We start from the raw sequence: 13,123 nt of genomic DNA on the forward strand, positions 1-13,123 counted from the left end.
CAGCTTCATTGGATACTCAGGTAGCACCTCTGTGCAGATTAGACAGGGTAGCCCCTTCCTCTGGGGTTGGGCTTATGACTTAGTGAGCAGAATGCCCCTGTGCAGCGCACAGCCTTCACAACCATACATGACGGTCCTATTTAGGCCTCTCTCTCCCCAGCCAACCCTATGCTTCTAGGAGCATTGAGAGAGGAAGTGCAGGTACAGGTACAGATCAAAGACAAGGACAAAATCAAGTCTAGGTCAGGGACAGGTTTGACCTACATTCTGTCCAGGTCTTGTCAGGGATCAGACTCTCGGGCCCTGTTCTTCCCCACAGACCCCCTCTAGGTGTCCCAAACCTACGTGATAATCTTCTCCATGTTGGCGCCCACCTCCTCCTTGTTCATGGAGAACTGCAACCTGACACGATAACTTTGGTCCACAGTGAAGAGCTACAGGAGGAAGGAATGGGGAAGATGAAGCACAAGGGACCCAGGAGCTGGCAGAGGGTACCGGGGGCTAGAGGCAGGACCCAATACTCACATTCAGGGTGATTTTAGCTTCCTGAGCAGGACCCACTGAAGGTTTGTCCTGGGCCTGGACTGTTACTTGGTAGGTGCCTTGGAGAGTGGAATCAAGGTTGGTCACCAGCCTATTGAAGGTAGATGAGCATGGCTCAGTCTTGGAACCCAAACTGGAGTCCTCTGGAACTCACTGTCTTGAGGCCCCGTTGACTCCCGCCCATCCAGGGGCTGCCCACAGTTACTCAATGTTGCCAATGAACATGTCCGCCTCTAAGGAGGTAGTGACCCGGAAGTAGCCCTGGAAAGGGGTCGTGGCCCCATCCTTGGCGATGAAATCCACTTGGAGGATAGAGAAGAGGATGGCCCCGTTATTCCCTGAGTCATTGTCTCTGGCCTGGGAGAAAGAATGGACAACACCTAGGGGCCAGGCCAGGCAACCCTTCACCCCCAGCAGAGGTGAAGGGCTTCACTCTGACTGATGAACACTGAGCCATTGGCCAGCACAGAGAACCAGCAGGTGAGATGGCCTGGGCTGGTCGCAGTATTTCTATCAGCCTCCTCCAGGCCACCCCAACTAAGCAAACACTTTAAACAGTGGGCTTGCTCTGCAAATCCAGGTTTGGACAAGTCCCTGCTTCTGGCCCTCTAACTCAACAGGTTGCTGTCCAAAGTCTGTCCCATGTGGAAATCCTGTCCTGCTTTGCCCCAACCCAAAGCCACACATAAGCGCGCGCACACACACACACACACACACACACACACACATTTCCTGAACACCTACTATGTGCATCTTCCCTTAAATCCCTCATTTCAGTGTTCACTGACATGAATACAAATTCCCTTAGCAGACCATGAAATAATTGGAGCGGGGGGGGGGCCCCCACAAACTTTCTTATTCATTCTAGTGCCTTTTAGAGATACGTAGAGCCAACACACAGACCTGTGAGTCTACTGTTCAGAATGAGACCAAAGCTGGTGTTTAAGTTAAAAAAAAAAAAAGTCAATTTAAAGAAAAGGGCTCCAGGCTACGGCCACTCATGACATTGGAATGTAATGAAAGATTGGAAGACTCTTTAGGGCTTGAAAGAAACTGGAGAGAGAATTACTATCCCTATTTTATAGAGGAAACTGCGGTGAGGACTCAGCTTGAAGCGGGGAATGCTGGCCTCTTTCCACAGCAAAGTGGGGGTACACACATATCACCCAACCTCTTCATCCCCACACATCACTGCCAGGAACTGCCAGCTTCTTCCAGGAGGGAAACTGAGCCCCAGAAAGGCAGGCATCTCCCCAAGTCAGTTAAAGGGCCCACCAGAGCCCCAGTTCCTGGCCTGTGTGGGAGACCTCGCTTGCCCATGTAACACACCCAGCACCCTCTAACAAACATACTCACATCCCACATCCCGTGTATAAAAATACACAGAAGTATTTTTATAATTTCACTCTGGAAATTATTTATCTGCAAGGAACTCATTTAATTTACAGCTGTTATGATTTGTCTGTATGACTCAAGAATTGTGGCATAGTGGAAAAAAAATCTAGCCTGCAAATAGTTTTTATGATCATGAAATTTTTATGACAACAAAACGATAATTAATGGAGTTTAAATCCTACCAATTAGGCAAGTGCTTATCTCCATTCTGGGGTTTTCTTTTGATATGTTGGAGCCAATAAATGTCCTTTCTTGTGTTAAAACAGTCTGGGGGCGGCCAAAAGGCCTGAAGGCCTTAGTCCTGTGTCTCCTGGGGCTAATGTGATGGACAGAGGCAGGAATCGAGGGCTTACCTGGACAGAAGCCACCTGCTGGTTGGGGACCACAAGTTCTGGGATGATAACTACAAGTGTGAATGAGAAAGAGTCAGTGGGGTCAGGGCCAGTGCCCACCCAGCTGAGGGCTGATCCTAAGTCCAGCTCAGGACACAATCCTCCTCCAAATCTTTCTTCAACCTCTCTACCATCAAAATCCCCATTACAACAGCCTCTGTGCCATCAAATTAGCAACCCATCCACCTCTCATTGTGCAGATGAGGAAACTGAGGCCCAGAGGGGAGGGCCTGGCCCGGGGTCCGATATTATGAGTTGGGGCAGAGCTGGGCTAAAAACTCAGATCTCCCCACTTGTTGAAACTTTGGGGGAGAGGTGGGATTGGAGGCCTTCCTTTCTCTCCACGGGCCAACCTGGGGTCGGAAGAGGGCCTATGGGAGCTGCCCGAAGGAAATCCTGGCAGAGTATGGAGGGAAAGGCTGGCCGCTTACCGAAAGTCTTATTTTCAGGCAGAAAATAGGGGGCGTTGTCATTCATGTCCTCGATGGTGATGGCAAGGCTTCCTACAGGAATAAGTTTGGCTGGTTCTGGCCTCTGGGTCAAGGCCTGACCCAGAAGGCCTGGGCCTCAGCCATGCTTTCTGCTGCCTCCCTCCCACGCATCTCCCATACACCCCCCCTCCCCTGCTCCTGCCCAGGGATGCCCACTCAGTTTCCTCTGGCCTTTGTGGCAGGAAGTATCCTCCCCATACTTCAGAGAGGGGAGCACTTGTCCAAGGTCATCCGGCAAGGACTGAGCCCGGCCGGGGAATGTCCCACCTCTTACTCGTTAGCTGTGTAAGCTAGGTTACTGGCACTGTGTGCCTCAGTTTCCTCATCTGTAAAATTGAACAGGGTCACCTAGCCTACCAGTAGTGTTGGAAGGACACACAGGAGGACTTTTATGGTGCCTGGCACAGCTCTCAGGGGCAGGACGGTCTCGGAGTAGGCTAGCTGTTAGTGCGGTTCCTCTAGCATCCACAGTCAGAGGTGGGCTACGAGCACGGTGACAGCTGCCCTCCCCTTCACCCTGCCTCACAAGTGGCTCTGGGCCAGGCACCATGCTAAATGCTTTACATGTGGCCTGGCCCCTGTGCAGCAGCCTCCTGGGCCCTGCAGGCTGGGCCACCTCACCGTTGTCACTGTGGGCCAGGAAGCGGGGGTCCGTGGTGATGTCCCAGGCCCGCACAACCAGCGTGACCAGGTCACAGGACTCATAGTCGATGGCCTCACTCTGACTGATAAACACTGAGCCATTGGCCAGCACGGAGAACCAGCCACGGCACAGGCTGCCCACGTTGACCCCGGCCTTGGTACAGACGACGTTCACAAGTTGTATCTCCAGCTGGGACAAGGTATCCACGTCCCAGACCACCACCTGGGCCACCAGGCCATGCTGTGAGCCATTCTCAGAGACCCGGATGCCCTGGAGGGAGGCTGGGTCCAGAGTGGGGGGCTCATCGTTCACGTCCTCCACGGCCACAGAGACTCCTGCTGTGGCCTCTCTCCCGTGGGGGTCTGGGTTCTCAGCACTCACAGTCAGATTGTAGGAGGCCTGTGTCTCATAGTCCAGGCTCACATCTGAGGGCAGCCAGAGGCAGCCCTCAGCCCACCCGGACCCCAGCACCAAGCCACGCAGCACGAAGTTGTTGGCGCCGCTCCCCGACAGGAGGAAGCTGATGCGGTTGTTAGCTTCCGTCTGATCCGCGTCCCAGGCAGTCACCACACCCACCAGCTCGCCTGTGGAGGAGGGCAGACTGCACAGGGACCCCGGGCGCAGCCACCGGAGGCTTCCCCTGCCCTCGCCTCCCTCAAGTGCCCCCGGGAGGGATTCAACACCTCGCCTGGCCCCTGCCCCAGTGCCCGGCCTGACCCAGAGAGGACTTACCTTGGTCCCTCTCCTTCACTGAGAAGGAGTAGACGGACTGGTTGAAGATGGGCAGGTTGTCATTAATGTCCTGCAGGCAAAGGAAATTCTGAGCACATGAACCTCAGGAGCCCCCACGGTTCGGTCTCCCCAGAGCCAGTCTGAGAAGCTCGTGTTTCCTCTGACCCAAGGCACAGACTCTCTGTCAGCATCTCCGCACTTCACCAGTGAGAAAAGTGCCTCTGAGAGGACAGAACCAGGCCAGGGCGCACACCTGGAGCTCACAGGCACAGCCTGCACCACCCCTGTGGGGTGGCCCCACTCCTCCCTGCTTCTCTGACCACGACTCAGAGCCATCTCAGACTCCACTTTCCAGAAGGGGAGTTGAGCTCCTATCGGCGTCCCCGTCTGGCCCAGCCAGACAGTGTCAGTCTCTGTAGGTGTAGGTGGCCAGGGCCGGAGAGGGTAGGCAAGAATGGAAGACAGTCTAAGGCCAGGACCAGGCCTGAGCCTTGGCAGGCTCCTGGAGTTCAGCTCTGCCTGAGCACAGAGCAAGGGTCCTGGGGTCAGCTGAGCTCAGGAAGGATAGGCAAAAAGAGGGGACAAGGGAAAGCCTGGGCCATGGGCCTTTGTGGAAACAGTGAGACCAACAGAATAAATCCAAGACATGGTGAGTCAAGCTAGGCCAGACGGGGACATCCCAACCCAGTGACACACAGGGCTGCCCTGTGGGGTGGTGCAGGCTATGCACTCCACAGGCCTAGGGGGCACCATCCACATCATAGACATTGGAGAGGCACACATTTGTTACAACACTTCTTTAGAGGAAGGTGCCCTGGGAGCTGGTGGCAGCCTAAGAACCAGACAGATCGGGTTCAAAACCCCATTCTGTGGCTCTAGGCAAGACTCTCACCCTCCGTGCCTCAGTTTCTTGATCAATAAAATGGTATTCACCATCTCTATCTTGCAGGGCCAGGTATGTAGTAAACCCTGTAAATGCTGATTTTCACCCCTTCTCTTTGCCTGTGAATGGTGGTGAGGCGATAGGAGAGTTTCAGTAGAACTTCGTGAATTATAGCTAGAACCAAGAGTAAATAGTTCCTGCCTTATCTGTGGGAGAAACGTTCCAAGACTCCCCAGCAGATGCCTGGAACCTGGTACTGAGCCCTGTACGCGCTATTTTTTTTTTTCCTGAGCAAACATACCGTGATAAAGTTTAATTTACAAATTAGGCATAGGAAGAGATCAACAATAACTAATACTAAATAGAACAATGGTAACGATATACTGTGATAGCAGTCAGTGTGAATGTGGTCTCTCTCTCTCCTCTCTCAAAATATGTGATTGTCCTGCACTCATCCTACTTGTCATGCTGATGTGAGATGATGACATGCCCCCATACATGAAGAGAGGTGGACCACATGGGTGTTGTGACGTCACTAGGCTCCCGACCTTGTGATGACCTGATACATCATAAGGGGGATCATCTGTTCCCAGAACTCTGTTGACCGCAAGTGACCCAAACTGGGGAGAGTAAAACCATGGAATTGGGGGGCAAATGGAAACACTGAGGACCTCCCCTGGGTCCGGCACTCTGCAAAGCACCTTCCACTCGTTAACTCCCTTTCTGGCATTTTTGTCACCATTTTACAGATGAGGAACTTGAGGGCACAGAAAGGCTGAGAGGTTGCCTAAAGCCCCACAACAGAGCCAGAATCCTAACCCAAGAGGCCTGCTTCCAGAACTCTCTTGCCCACCCTACCACAAAGGGCAGAAATGTGACTCCAGCTGGAGGTGTGGGGGTGCCGGGCACCTGTTGGGAGCTCCCTAACACGGGACCCATCCTGGCATCCTGCCCGCAGCTGAGCCAGGCCTCACCTCCACGTTAATGGTGACGTTGACTTCAGTGCTGAGGACCGGCTTGCCGCAGTCAGACACAAGCAAAGTCAGCACGATTCGGCCCCCCAGGGCAGGTTCAATGGCCTCTCGGTCCAGGGGCCCCAGGTTCCTGAGGATCCCTTTATCGGGGTCTACCGAGAAGTTATGGCTGTAGGCGCCGGGCAGCAGGCTGAAATGCAGACGGCTGTTGTTGTTGTCGGGCTGGTCATCGTCCCGAGCCTATGCGAGAACCAGCATCCAGCATCAGTTATCAGGGCTTCCCAGCTCCCCAGCACCTCCCCTGCAGCCTGGCCTTCCCCTCCAGCACCGGCCCACAAGGACAGTAACCAGGCCTAAAGCCGGTGGGACACAGGCTCATCTCTCGGCCTCAGTGTCCCATCAAGGAGGGTCACATCAACAGCTTGCAGGATTCTGAGGTATTCAGCCCTGAGCTCGTTCCTCGATCCCACAGACATTTACTGCACAATCCCAGGTGTCCGGCCCCGTTCTAGACACTAGAGCCATGATCAAGACAGTGCCCTTAGGGAGCTGAGGTCCTAGTGGACAGGAGGCATGGGGCAGCATATCATAGATACTCAAAAGTCAAAAGCAAACAAGTGTAAACTGGGGTGAAGTCCAACAAGATTCTGATTTTCCCACAACGACTACTTTAGTGCTGTAAAACAGCTGATTGATTCTTCACCCAACTCCTGTGTGTGTGTGTGTGTGTGTGTTCTTGTCCTGACAGCGTCCTGAACGTGTGCTTGGTTTGCCTTTGGGGTGACCCAGCATGAAGACTACAGCAGGTTCCATCATGCTCCCGGGCCTTTGCATAGGCCTTCCCCTCTATGCCCCTCTGCCTGACTCCGGGCCAGGCTGGTGATTCCCCTGGGCCTCCACGTCCCCTGAGCTATCTTCAGCACAACACAAGTGACACCCTTGGGTGACTCTCCAGCGCTCTTCCCCTAACTGAGAGTCCTGTGTGGCGGGCATTATGGTGGATTCGTCTCAGAGGACAAGGACCCAGCAGAGAGCCTAGTGCATAGCAGGTTCTTCGGCAAACGTGGCTTTGAATCCGGAGCTGGGCTACTCTGACTTGGAACCCACACACACCCTCCCCCATTCTTTGAATCCGGAGCTGGGCTACTCTTCCCCCCACACACACACCCTCCCCCATTCTTTCATCTCAGATCCTTTGGGATGTTGTTTATTAAATGCCTCCCCTACAGACAGCCAGAGATGATTTTTCCAGTAGCCTGATCCTGTCTTTTCCCCTCTTAGCACTTTGAATTCAGGCCAGTTAATTCACCAAGCGCGTCTCAGGGCTCCTATTAGTTACAGCAGCAGATCTGAAATGCTCCTGCCCCAAGGAACCCACAGACCAGAGGAGCAAGAAGCAAAGGCCCAGGTTTCCCTGGCAGAAAGTTCTGTGCTCTGGCTTCAGGGCTGCCACCTATTGGCTATGCCACCCAAAAAAGTCGCTGAACTTCTCTGAGCCTCAGGGTTCCCCTTCTGTGACCTGGGGACCATCAGAGCATCTACTTCCCAGGTCAATCAAGACACCAGAGATGGGAATGTGCTCTGGAAACCTCACAGCTCCAGGAGTGGGAGAGCGCTCTGAGGCCACATGATTGTCATTCTGAGCACCTGGTTTCTTTCCCAATTCTTCCAAGGCCCCCTTTTCAGATGACTCTGGGAGACACGTGTCTCTGATATGTCTTTGGAGCCAACCATGGGTTTTTATCTCATAGACTCTGTGAACCTGGCCGCTGTTATTTCCCTTTTTGCACTGGCCATCAGAAAGCTCAGAACTGAATGTTCAGCTGCCCTCCTGTCAGTAGCATGGTTCTCTGTTCTAACTTTACTTTTGTGCCCATTAGCAACACCACTCTCATTTTCTCTTTTTCCTTATTTCTCCAATTTTTTTTACCTGAATTTTTAATCAAAGTCACCTCAAATCCTTTCTGGAATGAGAGAGGGGCTGGAATTAAAGGGGCCAATATATTTTTGAGTGCGTGCTCTGTGCTGGGCTTTGTGCTGAACACTTTACACATATTATCTCATGGATCCCCAGTGACCCTGGGAACAAGGACCATGATTGTCCTCATTTTCCAAAGAGGAGACAGAGGCCCGCGAGATGGATTAACTTTCTCAGGAACCACAGAGGAGAGCCCAGATTCCAACCCAGGGCCGCCATGATCACAGAGCCCGTCCCTGTCCTATCCGCACCTGGATGGTCACAAAGACGTCACCCTCCTCCTCCTGCACAAAGATGTTGTAGGAGCCGCTGACCACAGGCCTGTTGTCGTTGATGTCCAGCAGGACAATGTGCAGCGTAGTGGAGGCTGACAAGTTCCCGCCGTCCATGGCCTGCAACGTCAGGTAGTACTCGGCCTGCTTCTCTCGGTCCAACGCCTCACCATTCCTCACTGTCACTGTGCCTGAGTCCTGGTCCACCTCAAAGATGTCTGCCCTGTGCAGCGTGGCCAGAGGGAGCCAACAAAAATACAGGATGCCCACTTGAGTTAGAATCTCAGATAAACTGTCAAAAATATTGAAGTATGTCCCCTGCGATATTTGCCATCCACTTATACTAAACAGATTATCTGTTGTTTATCTGAAATTGAAATGGAACTGGGTGTCCTAGAGTTTGCCTGCATCCTAGCCCCACAGCAAGGCAGCGAGGCAGGCCCTGGCCCCGCTCATCTGCCTGCTGCGCCCCCCTCCGCCCACCCTGAGACCTTACCCGTTCCCTGGAAGCAGGCTGTAGGTGATGCGGCCCCCCTCTCCTGTGTCAGGGTCAAAGGCCTGTGGGGCAGAGAGTTAGACAATGGGACATGGTTTGGAAATGATGGTACTCGCTGCCAGCCAATCGCTCAAAGGGGACAGGACTGTACTGCTTCCTGTCACAAAGGGAGAACGCCTGACACACTTCGATTCACAAATAGACACCCCCCACACACACGCATGCATGCTGGCTCGAGCCTTAGGACATCAGATGATAGACACGGGCAGGGTCACGGTCCCCAGGTCCGTGTTTCTTCGTGTCTCACCGAGGCCAGCCCCACAGGGTCACCCTCACTCACATGAATGCTGTCGGTGACCACAGTGCCGTCTGCACTGTGCTCCCAGATACTGAGGTTGTAAAAGCTGTAGGGGAATGTGGGCCGGTGGTCATTAATGTCTCTAAGGTGGATGGTCACCAGGGCGATGGAGGCGTTCCCACTGACTGAGTCAGTAGCCACGACCTGAGGATAGAGGAAGAATCAGCAGTGTGGGGACCAGAGGGCCCATGGGCTGGGCTCCCTGCTGGCCCAGAACACCCCTCACCTGCACCAGCATCACTGTCTTATCCTCATAGTCCACCAGCTCGGGGGCTCTCACCAACACCTGCACGTCTGTGGAGCCTGCTGCCCGATCTGGGGAGACGCTGAAGGCTTCAGCATCAGGTCCCCCCACAGATAGCAGGAAGGTGCCATTGCTGCCCTGTGGAGATGGGTTTAAGGTATAGTAGAGACCCCAACCCCTGCAATGCACCACCCTGCCCCTTGCCCCTAATCCTGGCTGTAGGTCCCTATGTCAGGAGGCCCTGCCTCTGAAGTCCCATGAGGGGAGGCTCTCAAGAGACTGCGGCAAGAGGAACCTGGGGAAGCCGGGATGCTCACTGTTCCCTGCAAAGGTGGGCTCATTAGAAGACGTCTGCAGGTGACTGGGCTCCTGGTTTGGGCTGGAAAGACAGAGCCTGGGCACATTCCCCTCACTCCCAGAAGACATTCCTGGGTCTTCTTTACCAACCCCCACTCAACACAGTCGGCCACCATACCAACACCAACCACCAGCAACATCCAAAGTCACCCCATTACCCACATCACCCTCCATTCCACACCCTTTCCACTCCACTCAACGCCAACCACCAACTCAACACACCTGCCCATCTACCACCACCCGACACCTCCTCCACCCACATATTGTACCAACTCAATATCACCAAATACTACCAAACATTGTCTATAGGTAGTCATTGTTCAATACCACCCAGACTGCCCACCACTCAGTATCAATGTCCACTTAAGAATACACCTCCAGGGGCGCCTGGGTGGCTCAGTGGGTTAAAGCCTCTGCCTTCAGCTCAGGTCATGTTCCCAGGGTCCTGGGATCGAGCCCCACATCGGGCTCTCTGCTCAGCAGGGAGTCTGCTTCCTCCTCTCTCTCTCTCTCTGCCTGCCTCTCTGCCTACTTGTGATCTCTGTCTGTCAAATAAATAAATAAAATCTTAAAAAAAATAAAAAGAAAAATAAAAAATAAAAAGAATACACCTCCAACTTCACACCCACTTAGGCTACTTTATGCTCAACACTGCCACATCCCTCAACATCCCTCAACTTCACCAAGCACCCATCACCACCCTCTCCTCGACGCCACTCAACATTACCTAGCAAAATATCAACCCCCACTCAGTGTTGTCTTTCTGCTTACCAGCACCTAGCACTGCCCTGAGCACAAAACTACACATCGGTGTAACATCACCCAACATTTCCAAATGTCACTGAACAACTTCGATTTTCCACCGCTGGTCATGACCATTACCACCACCCCCCACCCTCTGCTCCCTCCCCACTTCGCATCTGGGTACCTTGTTCTTTTTATTTTTTTTTTTAAGATTTTTATTTATTTATTTGATAGAAAGAGACATAGCGAGAGAGGGAACACAAGCAGAGGGAGTGGGAAAGGGAGAAGCAAGCTTCCCGCTGAGCAGGGAGCCTGATGCGGGGCTCGATCCCAGAACCCTGGGATCATGACCTGAGCCGAAGGCAGACGCTTAACGACTGAGCCACCCAGGCGCCCCTGGGTACCTTGTTCTATGGGTCACTCCCCACCATCTCCCCTAGCCATCTCCCACCATGACCCTCACCCAGCCACCCCTTGCCTGGGCGCCCCTACCTTGTCTGGGTCGTAGACCACCATGGTGAGGCTGTCGATGGGGATGCGGGTGGAGGCATGCTCATCCACGTAGCCGGTGAAGTTGACTTGGGCCTCTTGGGGGGAGAAGGTGCAGGCCGGGAGGCTGCAGTTGTAGAACTCAGGTTTGTGGTCATTGACATCTGTCACCATCAGCGTGACCCATGTGCTCACCTTGGCATTTTGTCCATAGATGTTGGGGCGCATCTCGGTGGCCTGGGACCCGAGCAGAAGCCAGAAAGCAGAGGTCAGAGAACCAAGGCTCAGAGTGAACAGAGATCAAAGGTCAGAAGTTGAAGTTCGGGTACAAAAGAAGCAATGGACCCCTCACTCACCGTGACCTGCACCTTCACCTCCTCATCCTCCTCCAGCAGCTGCTCACGGTCCAGGGAACCGGTGACCCTGATCACCCCATCCGGCCCGATGTCAAACCAGCCGGGCATTGTGGAGTCTGGAGAGAGGCAGTGGGAGCTGCTGCTTCCAGTAGCTCTGGCAGAGCCCCCATCCCTTCCTCCACCTGGGAACTCCCCCATTCTCACTGGAAATGCTGTAGGTCACCGGGTCATTAATGCCTTTGTCACTATCCACAGCCTCTACCTTCAGCACCGATTCTCCCTGTGCAGAGAACCAGCTGAATCAGAGTCCCAGGCCCTTTTTCTGCCTCTTTTTTTTTTTTTAAAGATTTTATTTATTTATTTGACAGACAGAGATCACAAGTAGGCAGAGAGAGAGGAAGAAGCAGGCTCCCCGCTGAGCAGAGGGCCTAATGTGGGGTTCGATTCCAGGACCCTGAGATCATGACCCGAGCCGAAGGCAGAGCCTTAACCCACTGAGCCACCCAGGCACCCCCTTTCCCTGCCTCTTGTGTCCACCCAGACCCCCCCAGGTCCTCTGGCACACCTGGGGTGCATCCTCAGCCACAGAGGCTGAGTAAATCTCCCTGACAAACTGGGGGTCCAGGTCTGGCTCATCGACCACAGAGATGAACAGGAAGACATGTGAAGAGTTGCGGATGATGAAGGTGTTGTTGTATATGCCACCTGAGTCCTGTGGGGAAACAGGTCTCCGTAAGGCCAGGCCTCAGGTTGTGGGGCCCCTCCATCTGCTCCTCCACCCCCACTCACAGAGGCCTTCAGCTCCAGCTGATAGAAGGCACTCTTGTTGTTGTAGCTGAGGCTGCCGTTGAGGATGATGGAGCCATTGGGTAAGATCTTGAAGAGGTGCTGGCTCTCCTCAGTGCTAGGGATGACCTAGGGCAGAGCACAGTCAAGCCAGAACCTCTTTCAGACAGACTGGGACTTGAACCCTAGCTCTGCTATTGATCAGCCCTACCACCCTCACCAGGTCACATAACCTCTCTGAGCCTCAGTTTCCACCTCTGGGAAATGAGCTCAGATATGTCAGCAGCGGGTTGAGAGGAAAGTCAAATGGGGTAATGAATGTGCTAGGCTCATCATAGGCACTTGGGAGACAGAAGCTATAGCTAGCAAATATAGCTAGCAAACTTGTCTTCAGGAGAACTGGGGTCACAGCCCCCGCTGTCTGTGTGACCTTGGACAAGACACTGTACTTCTCAATTTCGTCTTCTGTGTATCAGACACCTGGTGATGTCACACAAACCCAACAGGGATGCAGACAGTGCCCCAGGCAAAAGGGTGGGGAAGAAGGGAAGAAGGGTCCTGTCCACAGAAGGGACCCTTAAGTAGCTTGGCCAATTGAAGTTCAGAGGGGGCCAGCAAAAGGTTTGGAAGCCGGGGGCTGGGCCACCACTAAGACCCTGTCCTCACCCCAACACTCAAGGTTCCTGTAGGCTGTGTGTGACATGCTGCCCCCTGGTGGCCATGAGAGGCAGTGGGGCCCATATTCCCACAGGACTGGCCCATGCTCACCTTCTCTATGGAGTACACCACCACTCCTGCAGACCCCGTGTCTGGGTCCTTGGCCAGCACAGAGAATACCAGGGAGCCGACTGGCAGGGTCTGTAATGAGGAATTCCAATCCATCCCCTCCATGACCGAGCACTCATGTCCACCCCCCGAGCTTGTGTCCCCAGTTGTACCATAAACATAACACCTTCTAGAGCCTGAAACCCAGTGTTCCCCTTTCTTTCC

General features: G+C 53.7%; 1 protein-coding gene across 4 annotated transcripts in view; it reads right to left on the reverse strand.

Annotated features, from left to right (window-relative positions):
- The window catches only part of CDHR2 (cadherin related family member 2), a 35,439-nt gene that overhangs the window by 4,534 nt on the left and 17,782 nt on the right, over positions 1-13,123 (reverse strand). For all 4 annotated transcript variants that reach the window (XM_032336940.1, XM_032336942.1, XM_032336941.1 and 1 more), the window contains 18 exons: positions 12,902-12,991; positions 12,137-12,262; positions 11,913-12,059; positions 11,552-11,627; positions 11,348-11,463; positions 10,995-11,228; positions 9,384-9,539; positions 9,140-9,301; positions 8,800-8,861; positions 8,283-8,526; positions 6,054-6,293; positions 4,197-4,266; positions 3,443-4,048; positions 2,762-2,833; positions 2,292-2,341; positions 749-900; positions 526-634; positions 346-434 (listed from right to left, as the gene is read on the reverse strand). In XM_032336940.1, coding sequence (XP_032192831.1) covers positions 346-434; positions 526-634; positions 749-900; positions 2,292-2,341; positions 2,762-2,833; positions 3,443-4,048; positions 4,197-4,266; positions 6,054-6,293; positions 8,283-8,526; positions 8,800-8,861; positions 9,140-9,301; positions 9,384-9,539; positions 10,995-11,228; positions 11,348-11,463; positions 11,552-11,627; positions 11,913-12,059; positions 12,137-12,262; positions 12,902-12,991 — 2,801 coding nt within the window. The remainder of the gene's footprint in view (positions 1-345; positions 435-525; positions 635-748; positions 901-2,291; positions 2,342-2,761; positions 2,834-3,442; positions 4,049-4,196; positions 4,267-6,053; positions 6,294-8,282; positions 8,527-8,799; positions 8,862-9,139; positions 9,302-9,383; positions 9,540-10,994; positions 11,229-11,347; positions 11,464-11,551; positions 11,628-11,912; positions 12,060-12,136; positions 12,263-12,901; positions 12,992-13,123) is intronic.

Source organism: Mustela erminea, chromosome 3, assembly GCF_009829155.1.
Source record: "Mustela erminea isolate mMusErm1 chromosome 3, mMusErm1.Pri, whole genome shotgun sequence".
In the NCBI taxonomy this organism is placed as follows: Eukaryota; Metazoa; Chordata; class Mammalia; order Carnivora; family Mustelidae; genus Mustela; species Mustela erminea.